General features: G+C 37.9%; 1 protein-coding gene and 1 pseudogene across 1 annotated transcript; one reads left to right on the forward strand and one right to left on the reverse strand.

Annotated features, from left to right (window-relative positions):
• Window positions 1-6,236: 6,236 nt before the first annotated feature.
• On the forward strand, window positions 6,237-7,174 carry LOC106822821 (olfactory receptor 6C2-like; annotated as a pseudogene).
• Window positions 7,175-13,558: 6,384 nt separating this feature from the next.
• Window positions 13,559-14,488, reverse strand: LOC106822847 (olfactory receptor 6C4-like). The gene has a single exon (XM_014828208.3). It carries the CDS (start codon window positions 14,486-14,488, stop codon window positions 13,559-13,561), a length of 930 nt encoding a protein of 309 aa, XP_014683694.1.
• Between the last annotated feature and the right edge of the window lie 455 nt (window positions 14,489-14,943).

Raw genomic sequence — 14,943 nt, forward strand, 5'->3', positions numbered from 1 at the left:
CTAGTCATGTACCTTTCCATTTGTAACTGATGGAGAAGATATTTATGTTTCACTCTGTATAATACGTTTCACTCTACATAAAATTTTTCACTCCATATTTTCACTCTAGGAAAGGAAATAAAGTATTAGTTTCAATTTCATTTATTTTTTTATATTTTATTAAGAGAATCAGTAATTTCTGAGGTTATTTATAGAGCAAACAAACCCTCATCTGGCTGAAAACGTAGACAAGACTCATTTTATGCCTCATTAAGGTACAGAGGTTTGATTGGCATACAGAAACAACTCTCCAGAAGTCTTCAAAACTCTCACCTCCTCTCTCTCTCTGTCATCTGTCTCACTCTTTTATCTATCGTGTCTATCTATATGTCTATCTATTCCATTTATCTCAATTATCAATGGTAAAGATTCAATTTTCAAAAGAATTTTCCTGGGGCCGGGCCGGTGGCGCAGCGGTTAAGTGCACATGTTCTGCTTCGGTAGCCCAGGGTTCCCCAGTTCGGATCCCAGGTGCGGACATGGCACCGCTTGGCACACCATGCTGTGGTAGGCGTCCCACATAGAAAGTAGGGGAAGATGGGCACAGTGTTAGCTCAGGGCCAGTCTTCCTCAGCCAAAAGAGGATTGGCAGCAGTTAGCTCAGGGCTAATCTTCCTCAAAATAAAATAAAATAAAAAAATCTTCCCCCTTTTCATCACCAGTCTCACCTATCTGCCCACTATCTGTCTCAAGCCCAAGTTAATTTCTCCCCCGACCCCTCTTTTTTTTATACTGATATCTACAAGCTTGGCATTGTACTAGAGAACTCTACTTACTGGGAGCTGGTACTATTCACTCACCTCACAAAGATAAGAGTTTCTTTCCTTGATGCAGGGAATATACACTTGAGAGATTGTGGGCAATAATAATAAAAGACACTGAAGGTTACTCAGACACCAAACTAATTGAGCCTTATGGGGATCCTTTTTTATTCTCTAATGGGAGAAGATATGAAACCTTATAACAACTCTAGCCAATAGAAATATAATGTGAGTCACATTTACAATTTAAAAATTTCCAGTAGCACCATTTAAAAAAGTGGAAACAAACGACCAAAATTAATTGTAATTATATATTTTCATTATCTCAATACATACAGAATATTATTACTTCAACATGCATTCATAATAAAATTAACAATGAGGTATATTAATTTTTCTTACTGTCTTCCAAATACTATGTGTATTTTAAAGTTGCTGCATATCTCAGTCAGACCAGCCACATTTTAGGTTCTCAATTTCCATATGTGGCTAATGGTTACTGTATTGGACAGCAGTGACCTAGAACATGGATTGAAGACAGCAGAGTTGATTAGACCAATGTAATAATTTAGGTATTTGAGAGCAACTGTTATGTAGCTTTTGCCCAGACCCTGAGTGACTGTGTAGTTGGCCGTGGTCTTAATAATTATCACACTTACGGATAACCTGAGTAGATAAAAATTGCATTAAGAAAGAGAACATCAATTATCTGCTTGGAAGATACGGCACAGAGGAAAAGTCCAAAACATTTGATCGTTTTTCCTCTTCATCATAGTGAATGTAGTTGGTCCATTAAAAATGTAATTTAATAGACAGTGGCAAAAAATCATCACATGAAAACCTTGCTTTTGCCCACCTTCTCCTAAAAATGTTCTTGTATCTTCTGTTGCTAAGGTGAAAAATCCTACTGTAGAGAATCATTTTTTCGTTTCTATTTAATACGTCTGTTTAAATGATTCTGGTTGTAAAAGAGTAAAACCTAGTATTTCAGCAAAATTTTTCATGCAAAATCTATGACAGACACTATTCTCAATGCTGGGTATAAAGGAAAGTATAAGATATTTAAGACCCTTGCCCATATGGAATTTATATTACAATTGGTGATAAGAGAAAACAGATAATTTCAGACTGTGCTGATTATTAAGGAGAAAGTAAAAAAGGCTGACGTAAATTTGAGGGACTGGATGGTGGGGAGACTTACCGAATTTGGGGGTCAGGAGAGAGGCCTATGAGTAGGTGACCTCTGAGCTGAACCCACAGTGACGGGATGCATCCAGGAGTGTGCAGACAGGAGAACAATCTAATCAGATGATTCAGTATGTGCAAAGGCCAAAGTAGGGCTGCCCTGAGGATCAGAGAGAAAGTCTGAGAACCAGGATGTAGTCAAATAAAGTAAGAGTTACAGGAGATGACTGGTAGACTATGGCATATACTTTGTTCTGTGAATGATAGGAAGCTACTGTATTTTAAGTTGTGGAGGGATGTGGACTAAAAAACATTTAAGTCCCTCCAGCTGCTATAAAGGAAATAGCTGTAGATAAGCGGCAACATTGAAAATAGAGAGATCACTTCAGAGAGAGATGATGTGTAGTGTGCTGGCACTTGTGTGCTGTTGTCCAATTAGAGATGTTTCAATTAGAAGAGAGTATTTGCTGATTTACCGGTGCGGAGGTGAGGGAAAGTAAAGAGCCAAGTGTATCGCTTAAGTTTTTTTGAATAACTGACTGATAGTGTTTCTATTGACTGAAATCAAGGGGAGGAAAATCTGGATGGGGAACCCAAGAATTTCACTTGTGTATGTTGAAGAAGCATTTGACATAAAATAGACATTAGGTGTGAGAGAGATATATATATATGTATATAAATTTTCTCTCTCCTTCTATCATCTATCTATCTGGGCATCATTAATATTTAGATAGCATTTAAATTATGTGCTTGGACAAGAATACCTCTGGAGAGTATGTAGATATGAAAGCAAGAGGGTTCACGGGCTCTTCAATATTTGAAAGTTGGTATAAGAGAAATACACCAAAAAGCAGAAAACAGTGACCTTTGAATAATATCAGGAATGTAGTAGAAAAGAAATCAGGACTAGAATGAAAGAGAAGCTTTTTAAGTATAACTGAGTTTGAAAAATGTGAGGACTGATGAGTGCTACTCCATTTGATAATAAGGACGTGACCAGCTCCTTTGATAAAATAATTTTTGATGTTACAGTAGGGCGGAGGCAAGATGGAGTAGAAAGAAGAGTGAAATGGGGAGTTGCTATCAACGGGTATAAAGTTGCAGTTATGAAAGATGAATAAGTTCCAGAGATCTGCTGCACAATATAGTACCTGTAGTTAACAATCCTGCATTGCACCCTTAAAAACGTGATAAGAGTAGATCTCATGTTGTGTTCTTACCACAATAAAACATCTAACTGAAGAAGTAACAGAAAACATAAATGTTCCAATAACAATAAAAATTCTTCCCATAAAAAAAGAATAAATGGAAAGCAGGGAAATTAAAACAGACTGGATTCCCTCTTTGGAAGAAAGTTACTGCTAAATGGAGCAGGAAAATGAGGTGATAGATAGGCAGTAATCACGGTGGTGTGGTTTTTCTTTAAATTTAAATTTTTACTTGGAAATAATTTCAGTTTACAGAAAACTTGCCAAGTTAAGACTAGTATTGAGAATATGTGATTACCCAGGTGCATCTACTGTTAATATTTACCCCATTTACTTTAACATGTGCTGTTTCTCTTCATAATAACATTTTTCATGACACTTTTCAGGGTAAAATACATATATCATGGCCCTTTACTACTGTATCCCCAGCTGCTTGAGTATTTCTTAAGAACAGGGATATTTACTTGAAAAAACACAGTGATGCTATCAACTTCAGTAAATAAAACACTGATATAATAATTTTATCTTATTTACCACCCATATTTAAGTTTTGTCACTGACTCAACAATATCCTTAATAGAATTTTTCTCCCTTCTTCACAGTATCCAAATTGGCTCAGGTATTTCATTTAGTTATCAGGATTCTTTAGCCTCCTTTATTTGGAACATTCCCACAGCCTATCTCTTTTTTCTTTCCTTGAGATGGACATTTTTGTAGAATATAGTCTTCCTCCATTCCCTTTTGTCAAAGGAACTTCCTCATATGGGGTTTCTTTGATGTTTTCTCATGATTCGATTCAGGTTATCCATTCTCAGCTGGAGTACGATACAGATGGTATTGTGTCATTCTCAGGATGACATGTTTGATCACCTGCTCAAGCGGTCCTATTTCTCCATTGTAATATTATCGCGTTTCCCTCATAAGTAATAAGCAGTCCGTGAGAATATACTTTAAAATCGTGCAAGGATCCTACTTCTCAGCAAAAATTTCCCCTCGATTTTGCATCTCTTGATGGTTTTTACTTGATTCAATCTTGACTGCAGTGGTGACAAAAGGCTGATTTCCAACTCCAGCCCTCCCTCCACATCTACTCTCTGGTTTCGGCATTCCACTGTAAGCAAGACTTCACTCTTCTCTTCAACTTATAGTTGATGTATCGATTTCCTATATGCACTCATGAGTTCCTAGTATTCAATAGCTCATAATTCATTGCTGTACTTAATAATCATGGTGCTCAAATATCCACACTGTGTCGGTGGGCCCTCCTTCATGCTGGCTTCTGTGGACTTTGTGATAAGTCCCATTGTTCATTTCAAGATTTCCTTACTTTCTGCAATAACAAGATGTTGCGTGCTCACGTTGTGCCTACTCTACCTCAGTCCTGGATCAGTTAATTTTTTGGAAGCCATAGTTCGTTTTAATGAAAAACAAAAATACATTAAAATTTTTTAATAAAAAAAAATACTGAGCTCCAGGTGAGCTCAGTACTATTGGGGTGTCTTTTTTCTTAGTCATTTTAGTGGTCTGATGAAATATAAGCAAGTATATAAACGTATAATACAGTACACAAATATATGCGCATATATGCACACATATATGCACACATCATGCACACATGCATATATGTGTATACACACCTTCATGTATATATACTAGGAATTATGAATTCACATTGTTACCTCCACTTCCAGTTCATCCGCTCAGGGCTCTTTTTTGTCTCCCCCTTAATCTGTATTTGTATCTTCCTAATTCTTGGGTGAAAACTCTGATAATCAGTATACACTCATTTGCTCCGTCCTATAATAGACCTAAAATATTTCAGCCTAGCTTTGCCCATAACACTACAAAAAACAAGCCTACTAAAGAATTCAGGTTTGTCTACAATTCTTCCTGCCCTCCGCTCAGACCGAGACTGAGGGGCTCCAGTTGGACAATGTGTTCACAAGCACTTGGACTAGTCGTTTCTTTTCCCCTTTGGTATAGTTAAGGTATTTATTTGGGATAAAAATGGGCTGATTTTTTTCCAATTTGCTTTCAGTTTTAGGTCCTCTCTCCTATCTTCATTGATTTAAATTGATTTTATTTTTGAATATTCATATTAAAAAGTTTCCAATGGTCAAAACTATATTAAAAGTATATGATAGGGGTCAGTCCATGGCCAAGTGGTTAAGATCACGTGCTCCACTTCGGCAGCCTCTGGTTTTGCCGTTTCAGATCCCAGGCACAGGTCATGTTGACGTGCCATCCCACATGCCACAACTAGAAAGACCCACAACTAAAATATACAACTATGTATTGGGGGGATTTGGGGACAAAAAGCAATTTAAAAATTTTTTAAAAAAATAAGAAGAAGATTGGCAACAGTTGTTAGCTCAGGTGCCAACATTTAAAAAAAAAAAAGTATATGATAGAAGTGTCACTCCCTAACGCAAAAGACTTAACAAAATTATATAGGGACTATCAGTGCATGTTTGTATAATGATGATTTTAATCTAGAAATGTGGAAGAAATTAATGATGTAAAAAGCAGAAAGGGAGAGCTGCTACCTGAAGAGCTAAATGCCTTAAGATGATTAGATATTGGCTTCAGAAAATTAAAAAAATACTATCTGTACAGTTCTTATTATTTCCTTAGTACTATTATAGGCATGTTACATGGCTTGTCTCATTTAAACTTCACAGTAACTTGATGAGGTAGTATCATCATTAACCTCATTTTACAGATTATGAAATTGGGAGCACAGATTGGTTAGATGACTTGTCCAAGGTCACTCAGCTAGTAGATGAATGACAGAGACACTGTTTGAACCCAGACAAACTACTTCTAGCTTCCTTGTGGTACGTTATCTTCCCTGCAGTAAACTGAGTGGAGTTGAGAGTATAACTTCATGAAAGGCCAATTCCCAGGTTGTGGAAGGGCACCATGTGATTGGGTTTCATTGTTACTTATAGCCCCTATTTGATCATGTCATATTGAACATTATTCCTCAGATCCAATTTCAATGACTTTTATATGAAGATTGGGCAATAGCATGAAGTCAGTGATGAGAAACCATTCGGCAATAATGACGTTCATCATAATGGGTTTGACAAATGACCCACAACTGGAGATTTTGGTTTCTGCCTTTCTGTTTATTACATACATGTTGAGTGTGGTTGGGAATCTGACTATCATTTCTCTCATCTTGGTGGATTCTCATTTAAAGACAGCTATGTATTTTTTTCTTCAAAACTTCTCTTTCTTAGAACTCTCATTCACAACGGCCTGTATCCCAGCATACCTGTACATCATATCAAGTGGGGACAGAACCATCACCATTAAAGCCTGCTTCAGCCAAATATTTTTTATTGTCCTCTTTGGAGCTACAGAATTTTTTCTCTTGGCTGTGATGTCCTATGACCACTGTGTGGCCATCTGCAAACCCCTGCATTACGTGACCATCATGAACAGCAGAGTCTGCAGGAGTCTCATCCTCTGTTGTTGGGTATCAGGTCTATTGATTATCCTCCTGCCCCTTGGCCTAAGCCTCCAGCTGGAATTCTGTGACTCTGTTACTGACCATTTTTACTGCGATGCTTCTCCAATACTGAAGAATTCATGTTCAGATACATGGTTTATAGAGCAGCTGGTTATAGTCTGTGCTGTGCTGACCTTCATAATGACGATTTTTGTGTTGTTCTGTCCTACGTATACATCGTTAGGATGGTTCTGAGATTCCCCTCTGCCCAGCAAAGGAAAAAAGCCTTTTCCACCTGTTCCTCCCACATGATTGTGGTTTCCATCACATATGGCAGCTGTATTTTCATGTATATCAAACCTTCAGCTAAGGATGAAGTGGCCATTAATAGGGCAGTTTCTCTGCTCACTCCGTCTGTTGCCCCTTTGTTGAACCCCTTCATTTATACCCTGAGAAATAAACAAGTAAAGCGGTCTTTCCATGATGCTCTCAAAACATTTGTATTTCACTCAAAGAAGCAGTAGAGCAGCATACTGGGGACTCAAAATAAGAGACATCTCATTGGAATATGGCTGGAAATTGAAGCTATGAGAATGTCACATTTTGTTGAGCATTAAAGAGAATTGAGAAGAATGTCTGAGAAACAACCATGAAGGACCCAGCATTATGCAGATGGACATTCTCTACTCCTCTGAGATGACTAACCCTTTCCATCTCTTCCTAATTCGCAATCCAAGCAATTCTCCCCAGTCTTCTCAAATATGGATTATTCATTAGTCCCGCCCGTAGAAACTATTCTGGACACGTCACTCCTTTCCCTTCCTGCTGTACCACCTCTTCTTCAGAGTCTTCCCTCTTCAAGAGGCTAAGTACATTGATTTTCAGGAAATATAAAGCTGCCTTTATCCGTAATTTAGCCTTGTCAATGCTGTCTTCACAAAAAATATCATGAGAATTTGAACAAAATGAGGATATTCTAATATTCCTTTCCCCTTCCTATATGAATATACTAAAATAATGATAAAAACAGCTGGAAAAAAATGCAGCAATACAAATGTAATTTCAGGTGTACATTATTATTTATCAATTTCTAAATACATTTCATCGTTCTCACCCCTAGTAGTCTAATTTTTATCCATCACCATACGTATGTGCCTCTTTATCCCTTTTGTCCATCCCACAACCCCCTTCCCCTCTGGTAACCACTATTCTGTTCTCTTTATCCATGTATTTGTTATCTTCCACACATGAGTGAAATCATGCAGTATTTGTCTTTCTCTGTCTGGCTTATTTCATTTAACATCATACTCTCAAGTTCTATCCATGTTGTTGCAAATGGGATGATTTTGTCATTTTTTATAACTGAGTAGTATTCCATTGTATATATATACCATAACCTCTTCATCCATTCATCCATAGAAGGGCCCTTGGGTTGTTTCCACATCTTGGCTATTGTGAATAATGCTGTAATGACCACAGGGGTGCATAAATCTCTTTGGATCATTAATTTCAAGTTCTTTGGATAAATCCCCAGTAGTGGGATAGGGGGATCATATGGTATTCCTACTTTTAATTTGAATTGTCTTTTTGTGTTTTCATGTGGCCCACTGAGATTCTTTAAAACAACTATTTTAAATTCTTATTGGGCAAGTTGCTGATCTCCATTTCTTTGGGGTTATTACTGGAAAATTGTTGTGTTCCTTTGTTGGTGCCATGTCTCCTTGACTTCTCATGTTCCTTGATGTCTCACATTGGTGTCTTCACATTTGAAGAATCAGTCACCTTTTCCAGTTTCTACTGTCTTTCTTTAGGAGACAAATATATTCCTTCTGTCAAGTGTTCTGGTGCTCCATCAGAACTTTTTTATGCATATGCCTGCTCCGTGCTTTTGTTCCCTCTTGTGGGGGAATTTTTAAGATTGTATGTCTTCTCTGGATCCTGCAAAGCCAGGCTTGGAGCTGACGGCCTCTCTTGTTTGCTTTCCCCAGGGCAGTGCTGAATGTCCAAGATTGTGTGCTTTCTCCCAGACCCATAGAGTCAGGCCAGCTTTCTGCATGTGCTCACCAGCCATCTGCAAAGTCTCACTCCCCCCACTGTCAGGGGAATGCACGGTAAGCCAGGCACAGGGTGTGAGGGTGTGTGATTGAGACTTGAGGAACATTGGGAGTGCCTGTGTAGCAGTCAGGGGGTTCTGCAGGTGAGTCCTCCAAGCAGTTAGTAGGATCCACGTCCCCTTGATATATTCCATGCCAAACCCTGGCTGCCATTCTCCCAGCTGCTCACTGGCCCCCAGTCATGCAGTTTGCATCTCAGTATTCTGGATGGAGCAAGAAAGAAGTCTGTCTCTTTGGGAGTTCCCAGACAGCTTGAAAGCTGGGCGCTCACTCACGCACTCTCCCTTTGCCTTGTGTGAGAAATCACAGGTGTAAAAGGTCTCTCTTGGCACTGAGCTGTGGGACCTTGGGAGAGGGATGATGTTGGCAAAGTGAAACTGTCCCTCTAACTCTCAAGTATTCAGTCTCAGATTTTTTTTGTTTTACTCCAATGGTCTGGAATTTCTCCAGTGGACTCTCAGACTTCTACAAAGGTGCTCTTGTCCACGGGTGATTGTCAAAATTGGTATTCTTTGGGGGGAACAGGGTAGATAACCTATTCCATCATGTTTAGGTTGTCACTCATTCCTCATTTTCAACTTTTTAATGCCTTATTGCTTTAAGTGTGTCTCTTATATACAACACTTTGCTGCATTTATTTTTCTTTTTAACAAAATTTGAAGATTTTTGTCTTTTTTATTATGAGATTTATGGATGTAATCTTTTTATTATTACTATTATAGTAGGACTGATTTCTGCCCTCTTATTCTATATATTTCATTTATTCTACTTATTATTACTTTTTTTTTATCTTTTCCTGTCCTTCATTTGATGGATACTTCTATTTTGGTCATTTAGAAGTTATAAATTCTATTTTATTTTTAGGTTGCATACCTTAACTTAAGACTCATCCTTACTCATTTTCATCTATTGATTCCTTAAGCTTATACACTTCTGCTTCTTTCTTTAATCACAGCAAATATATCATCCTTTTCGTCTGTTACTTTGGTCTTTCTTCACAAGCCCCTCAGGTACACGTTTTCTAGAATTTTAGTTCTGGTTATGGACACAGATTTTCTTTCTTTTATCCTTCTTTAAGTCTTACTTTTTAAAAAGATAAAAATATACTTTACATGATTAATATGTTATATTATCATTTTTATGTTTCGTATTGTTTGCATCATTCTTCTGAGTTTATTTATCCTCTTATTTGAGTATTTCTTTCAAAAGGGTTTTCAGAGTCAGCCCTGATGGCCTAGTGGTTAAAGCTCGGCACTTTCACTGCTTTGGTGGCCCAGGTTCACTCAGTGGTTGTGGAACCACACCACTCGTCTGTCAGTTGCCATGCTGTGTTGGCGACTCACATAGAAGGACTTGCAACTGGAATATACAACTATGCACTTGGGCTTTGGGGGGAAAAAAGAGGAAAAAGAGGAAGATTGGCAACAGATGTTAGCTGAGGGCGAATATTTTCCAGCAAAAAAAAAAAAAAGAGAGAGTGTTTTCAAATTAATTCTTCATGTGGCCAGCCTTCTGAAGTGTTCTTGTATTTTATCATCACATTTAAATGTCTGGTTTCTTACCGTGTCTATTTTCTTTATTCTTCCCTTCTCAGCAGACTCAGAGATGTCCATTTTACTCTGTTAAAGAAACTATGCCATTTCCTTCTTTTTTATTCCCTTTTTCCTTCACCTGTAACTCTTATTATCCAGGTTTACTTGGCATCTGCTACTGTTTCTTGGTGCCTATTTATCTATCTACCTCCCTATCTAATCTCTTTATTGTTTTCTTTATGGGAGACTTTATGAAACCTCTAATCTCAGAGAGTTTATCACTATTTTTGTTTTGGTTCTGTCTCTTCTGGTATTAGCTTCATCTCTTTTTATTCTTTATGTCATTATTATGTTTTTCAACATTTTTTACCTGCTTATTTTTATGATGTTTTATCCCTCTTTTTACCAGTGTCATTTTCATCTTTCTTAAGAAATTATACTTACTTTAAGTTCTTGATGTTTCTGTTCCACTAATTCTTCTTTGCATCATAGGTTGTCTGATGTGTGATCATGCCCCCCCACACACACAGGGACAGTGGACCTCTTCCCCAGATGGGTGATTATTTTGACTGCTGAGCTCATGACCACTGTATAGCTTCAGCTATACTGTCTAGTGATGTGTATGGGCAGAAACTTAAGCCCTAATTTGTGACGTTCTGAATGAATTAAAAGAAACTACACGGATGATCCTCAGGCAAGAGAGCCCAAGTCAATATAGAAATGTTCTTATTTTACTTGGCTTATTAAAAAATTCTCTTTTGTTCTTTTGAATTTTATTTTAAACTCCTTCCAAGAAACAGCACTGAGAGAAGATTACATGTTTAGATGTGTAATCCATAAATCCACAACCTCTGGGGACTTAGGGAGAGAGGATAGAGAAATGAATGCCCAAGAGGGACAGATCAGCCCTCTGCTGTTTTATTATCCCCTTCCCTAGCTCTGTTCTGATATCATCCTGAGAATACTAGACAAGTAAAGCTGTTTATTTTGATTCTTGTCTGCGGTGGTGGCAGGAGGGATAAAACCCACCAACTTATACATTTAGATACTGAACATTCCAAGAGCCCAGCTGCAGAATCAGGAACCTCATTCCTTTGCTTATCTATGACTTGGAGTACCTTCAAAGTATGTATTAACATAAAGCCAGCTTAGGTGAACAGTTTCAGAAGAGGATGATTTGTCTTGTTTTTGGACAAGCTCATTTAGAAAGTGATACATTCCTTCCCAAATTCATTTCTAAATGCTTATGTTATGAAGGTGGGGTCAACCTTTGGCTAGTGTTCTTACACTTTGATTCATACCAAGTGCTCTTCTTCCTTGCCTCAGCATACTCAGAGATATTCAGGGCACGTGGAGTTGATGGTAGCCCAGTCCTAACAATCTGCTGCCAAGTATTCTGATCAGCTTTCTCTGAAGCATGGGTAAGACTCACTGATCTGGCTATCCAAGGTGCAACTGGACATAAGAGAAATGGAAATAAGCAGGCCTTGCTGTGGAAGGATTTCAAATAGATGGTCAACATTTTTACAGTCCCAGCTATACCAAATCAATCTATTTAATATCTATTTGTGAACAGTTAAGTGCCAATTTCATAAAAAAGATATTGTCTACCATTATCATACAGTTCTAATGGACTTCATTAATTTAACACTTAATAAGTACTCACTTTTCAAATATTTTACACCTATAATCTCATTTAATTTTCAAAAATATTCTATAACATAGACACTATTGTCATCCACATTTTAAAGTTGAGAAAAGCAAGCCTTAGAGAGGTCAGTAACTATCCCAGGGAGACTCCAGTAGAAGGTTGAGAATCTGGGATTTGAACTAAAGCCTATATTTTTAACCATGTTATGACATTGTCTTCCACTTCACCATAGGCTTGAGTAGAAATGTGGATTTGGGGGAACTTAATGATTCAGATGTGACTGTTTAAGAACATTTCTCTATCAATTAGTAGGTAGCCTAATGTATTTGGACTAAATCGAAAGTCATGATTAATCTCCAGCTGTGCTATGAAAGAAAACCAGATAACCAAAATAGCAATGGCTTTACATAAAAGACTTTTTATTAAAAATGTTATACACTCTTCAATATTTTCTGAAGTTCTGGAAATCTTCTCTCATGATCAATCCAATACACATTCATTAAATGCCCAAGAAGCATCATTCCACCCACATTATTACCATATATAAAGGATGTGAACACACCAGATGATGTTCCACTTGTACCCAAACAGTAACCAGCATTCAGCAATGCTTTACGATACAACTGAACTATATGCAAGTGCTCAGATTTCCAAAATGTCCATAGTTCCACTGAATAGGTGAGGCCCTACCATCACCTATTCAAATTTAGCCTGTTGTTACCTTAAGCCCATGTGTGGAGTTCTAGTAGATTAGTCTATTCCCAGCTGATTACTAACAGTCCTAATTTGGAACATTCTAGATATAAAACTGTGTGGACATTTCATATTCTTTTTCACATTAAAAACGGGCATCCATGGCCTATGTTAAAAACTGAAGCAAAAATTTGTGGAAATGTCAAAAGAATGGAGCCATGTCACAGAATTTGTCCTTTCTAATGTTTAACAAAAGAGTTTTTGCCTCATTCTGAGAAAAGTAGAGGAAATGAATATCCTTTTAAAAATTTTTCCTTTATGAAAGGATGGAAGTTGTAATGGCTACCATTGAAAGATAAATGGAAAAGGGAAGGAGAATCAAAATGATTGACACTGAGAGAAGCATAGTTTCCAGAGCTCTATGATGAAGAACAACGCCAATGCGAGAGTTCCTTCAACCCAAAGCTAATAATGTCACTTTCTTTCGTAAAACTTCTCTTGACTCACCAATGTCCAACTGATCCCATAGTTTGTAATTAAATACTTTCATGACCTGGCCTCTCTTTCTCACTCTAAATTCTTACCTTCCTACTCTCCTAAATAAGCAATATGTTTTGCCTCTTAAATTTCAAGCCATTTGCAGAGAACAGTTAATTCTTTCCAACTGTTCCTTTTGTAGAGTCTCATTCTTCCTTGTCTAATAGCACCATGTTATTTTATTTTATGTAAACTTATTACATAAATTTACAGTTTATACATCTTTCTATTCCACTAGACTGTGGATTCCTTGAAATTAGGACATATTTCTTATGCCTTTCATATTTTTATCCTCAAAGGCCAGTTCAGCACTTGAAATACAGTAGGCACTCAATACATATTTCTTAAGTGAAATATATTTTCATTGAGATGTATTGTTTTTTAAAGCTTCACAATCTTTTTGATGGTGTCCTTGAATGCCTGCTTCACTTGCTGATTTCTTAGAGTATAAATAAAGGGGTTTAATAAAGGAGTAACTGAAGTAATGAGCACAGCTATTCCTTTGTTGAAAGCTCCTACTTCTTTTGCAGAGGGATTAACGTACATAAACATGCAGCTCCCATAAGACAGGGAGATGACAATCATATGAGAGGAACAAGTGGAAAAAGCCTTTGTCCTTTGCTGGGCAGAAGGAATCCTCAGGATGGTCCTGATAATATATGTATAAGAAAGTGTCACCAGCAGCAGGGTAACCACCAGAGTTACAGCTGCCACGAAGGTGACCACCAGTTCTAAGAGGCTTGTATCTGAGCAGGCAAGCTCCAGGAGGGGCCCGTAGTCACAAAAATAGTGATTCAGCACATTGGAGGCACAGAAATCCACCTGGCTCATCAAGATTATTGGGGGCAAGATAGCTAGTAATCCCCCCAGCCAGGAGCAGAACACAAGTTGTATGCAGACTCTGCTGCTCATGATGGTCAGGTATTGCAGGGGTTTGCAGATGGCCACGTAGCGGTCATAGGACATAGAAGCCAAGAGGTAAAATTCTGTTGCCCCGAGGAGTATAGCAAAAAAATACTGGGTAAAGCATCCAGCAAAGCTGATGACCTTATTTCCCGTTGTCATGCTGGTCAGAAATCTGGGAATAAAAATGGATGTGAAGGAAATTTCTAAGAAGGAGAAATTCCGGAGAAAGAAATACATGGGGGTCTGGAGGTGGGGGTCTACCAGAGTGAGAATGATGATGGTCAGATTTCCTAGGACACTAAGCAAGTAGGTGAGGAACAGAAAGATGAATATCACCACCTGGACTGCAGGTTGGTTTGTGAGGCCCATCAGAGTGAACTCAGTAAACGTGGTCTTGTTTTTCATTGCTGACCTTTAGTAGATCTAAAGGGAAAAGGTGAGAATGACAAAAACCAAAGTTTCGAAGGATGGGAGAGATAAAGCTTATTGTAATCCATGGGACCGGGTCACATATTACTCTCCATCCAGTTGGCCCAAACCAGTGTCCCACTGGACAGGACTTCGCTCCATGGAAGCCCCATATCTTCTGTGTAAATGACTTTATTCCTAAAGTCTTTGCAATTCCTCAAGTTGATCTATTCCTGGACACTTAAAAGAATCCATTACAGAATAATTACTCAAATGTTTCAAACGAATATGTTTCCTCCCAAAATGCTCACGAAATGTCCACATTTGAGTCACCTTCCTTTGACTCTCTTTATCTCTCCTATTTCTGTGCTCTTGGTAGAAATATTTCTGGCTGATTCTTTTTCTACATTTCCCTTTCCCTTCCTTTGGTTTTTTTCCCTTTCTATGCTTTT

The sequence above is a fragment of the Equus asinus genome, chromosome 22 (assembly GCF_041296235.1).
Source record: "Equus asinus isolate D_3611 breed Donkey chromosome 22, EquAss-T2T_v2, whole genome shotgun sequence".
Classification (NCBI taxonomy): Eukaryota; Metazoa; Chordata; class Mammalia; order Perissodactyla; family Equidae; genus Equus; species Equus asinus.

What these genes read in the sequence shown, in the direction of transcription:
- LOC106822847 (XM_014828208.3), bottom strand. Translation starts at nt 14,488, where the DNA reads ATGAAAAACAAGACCACGTTTACTGAGTTCACTCTGATGGGCCTCACA.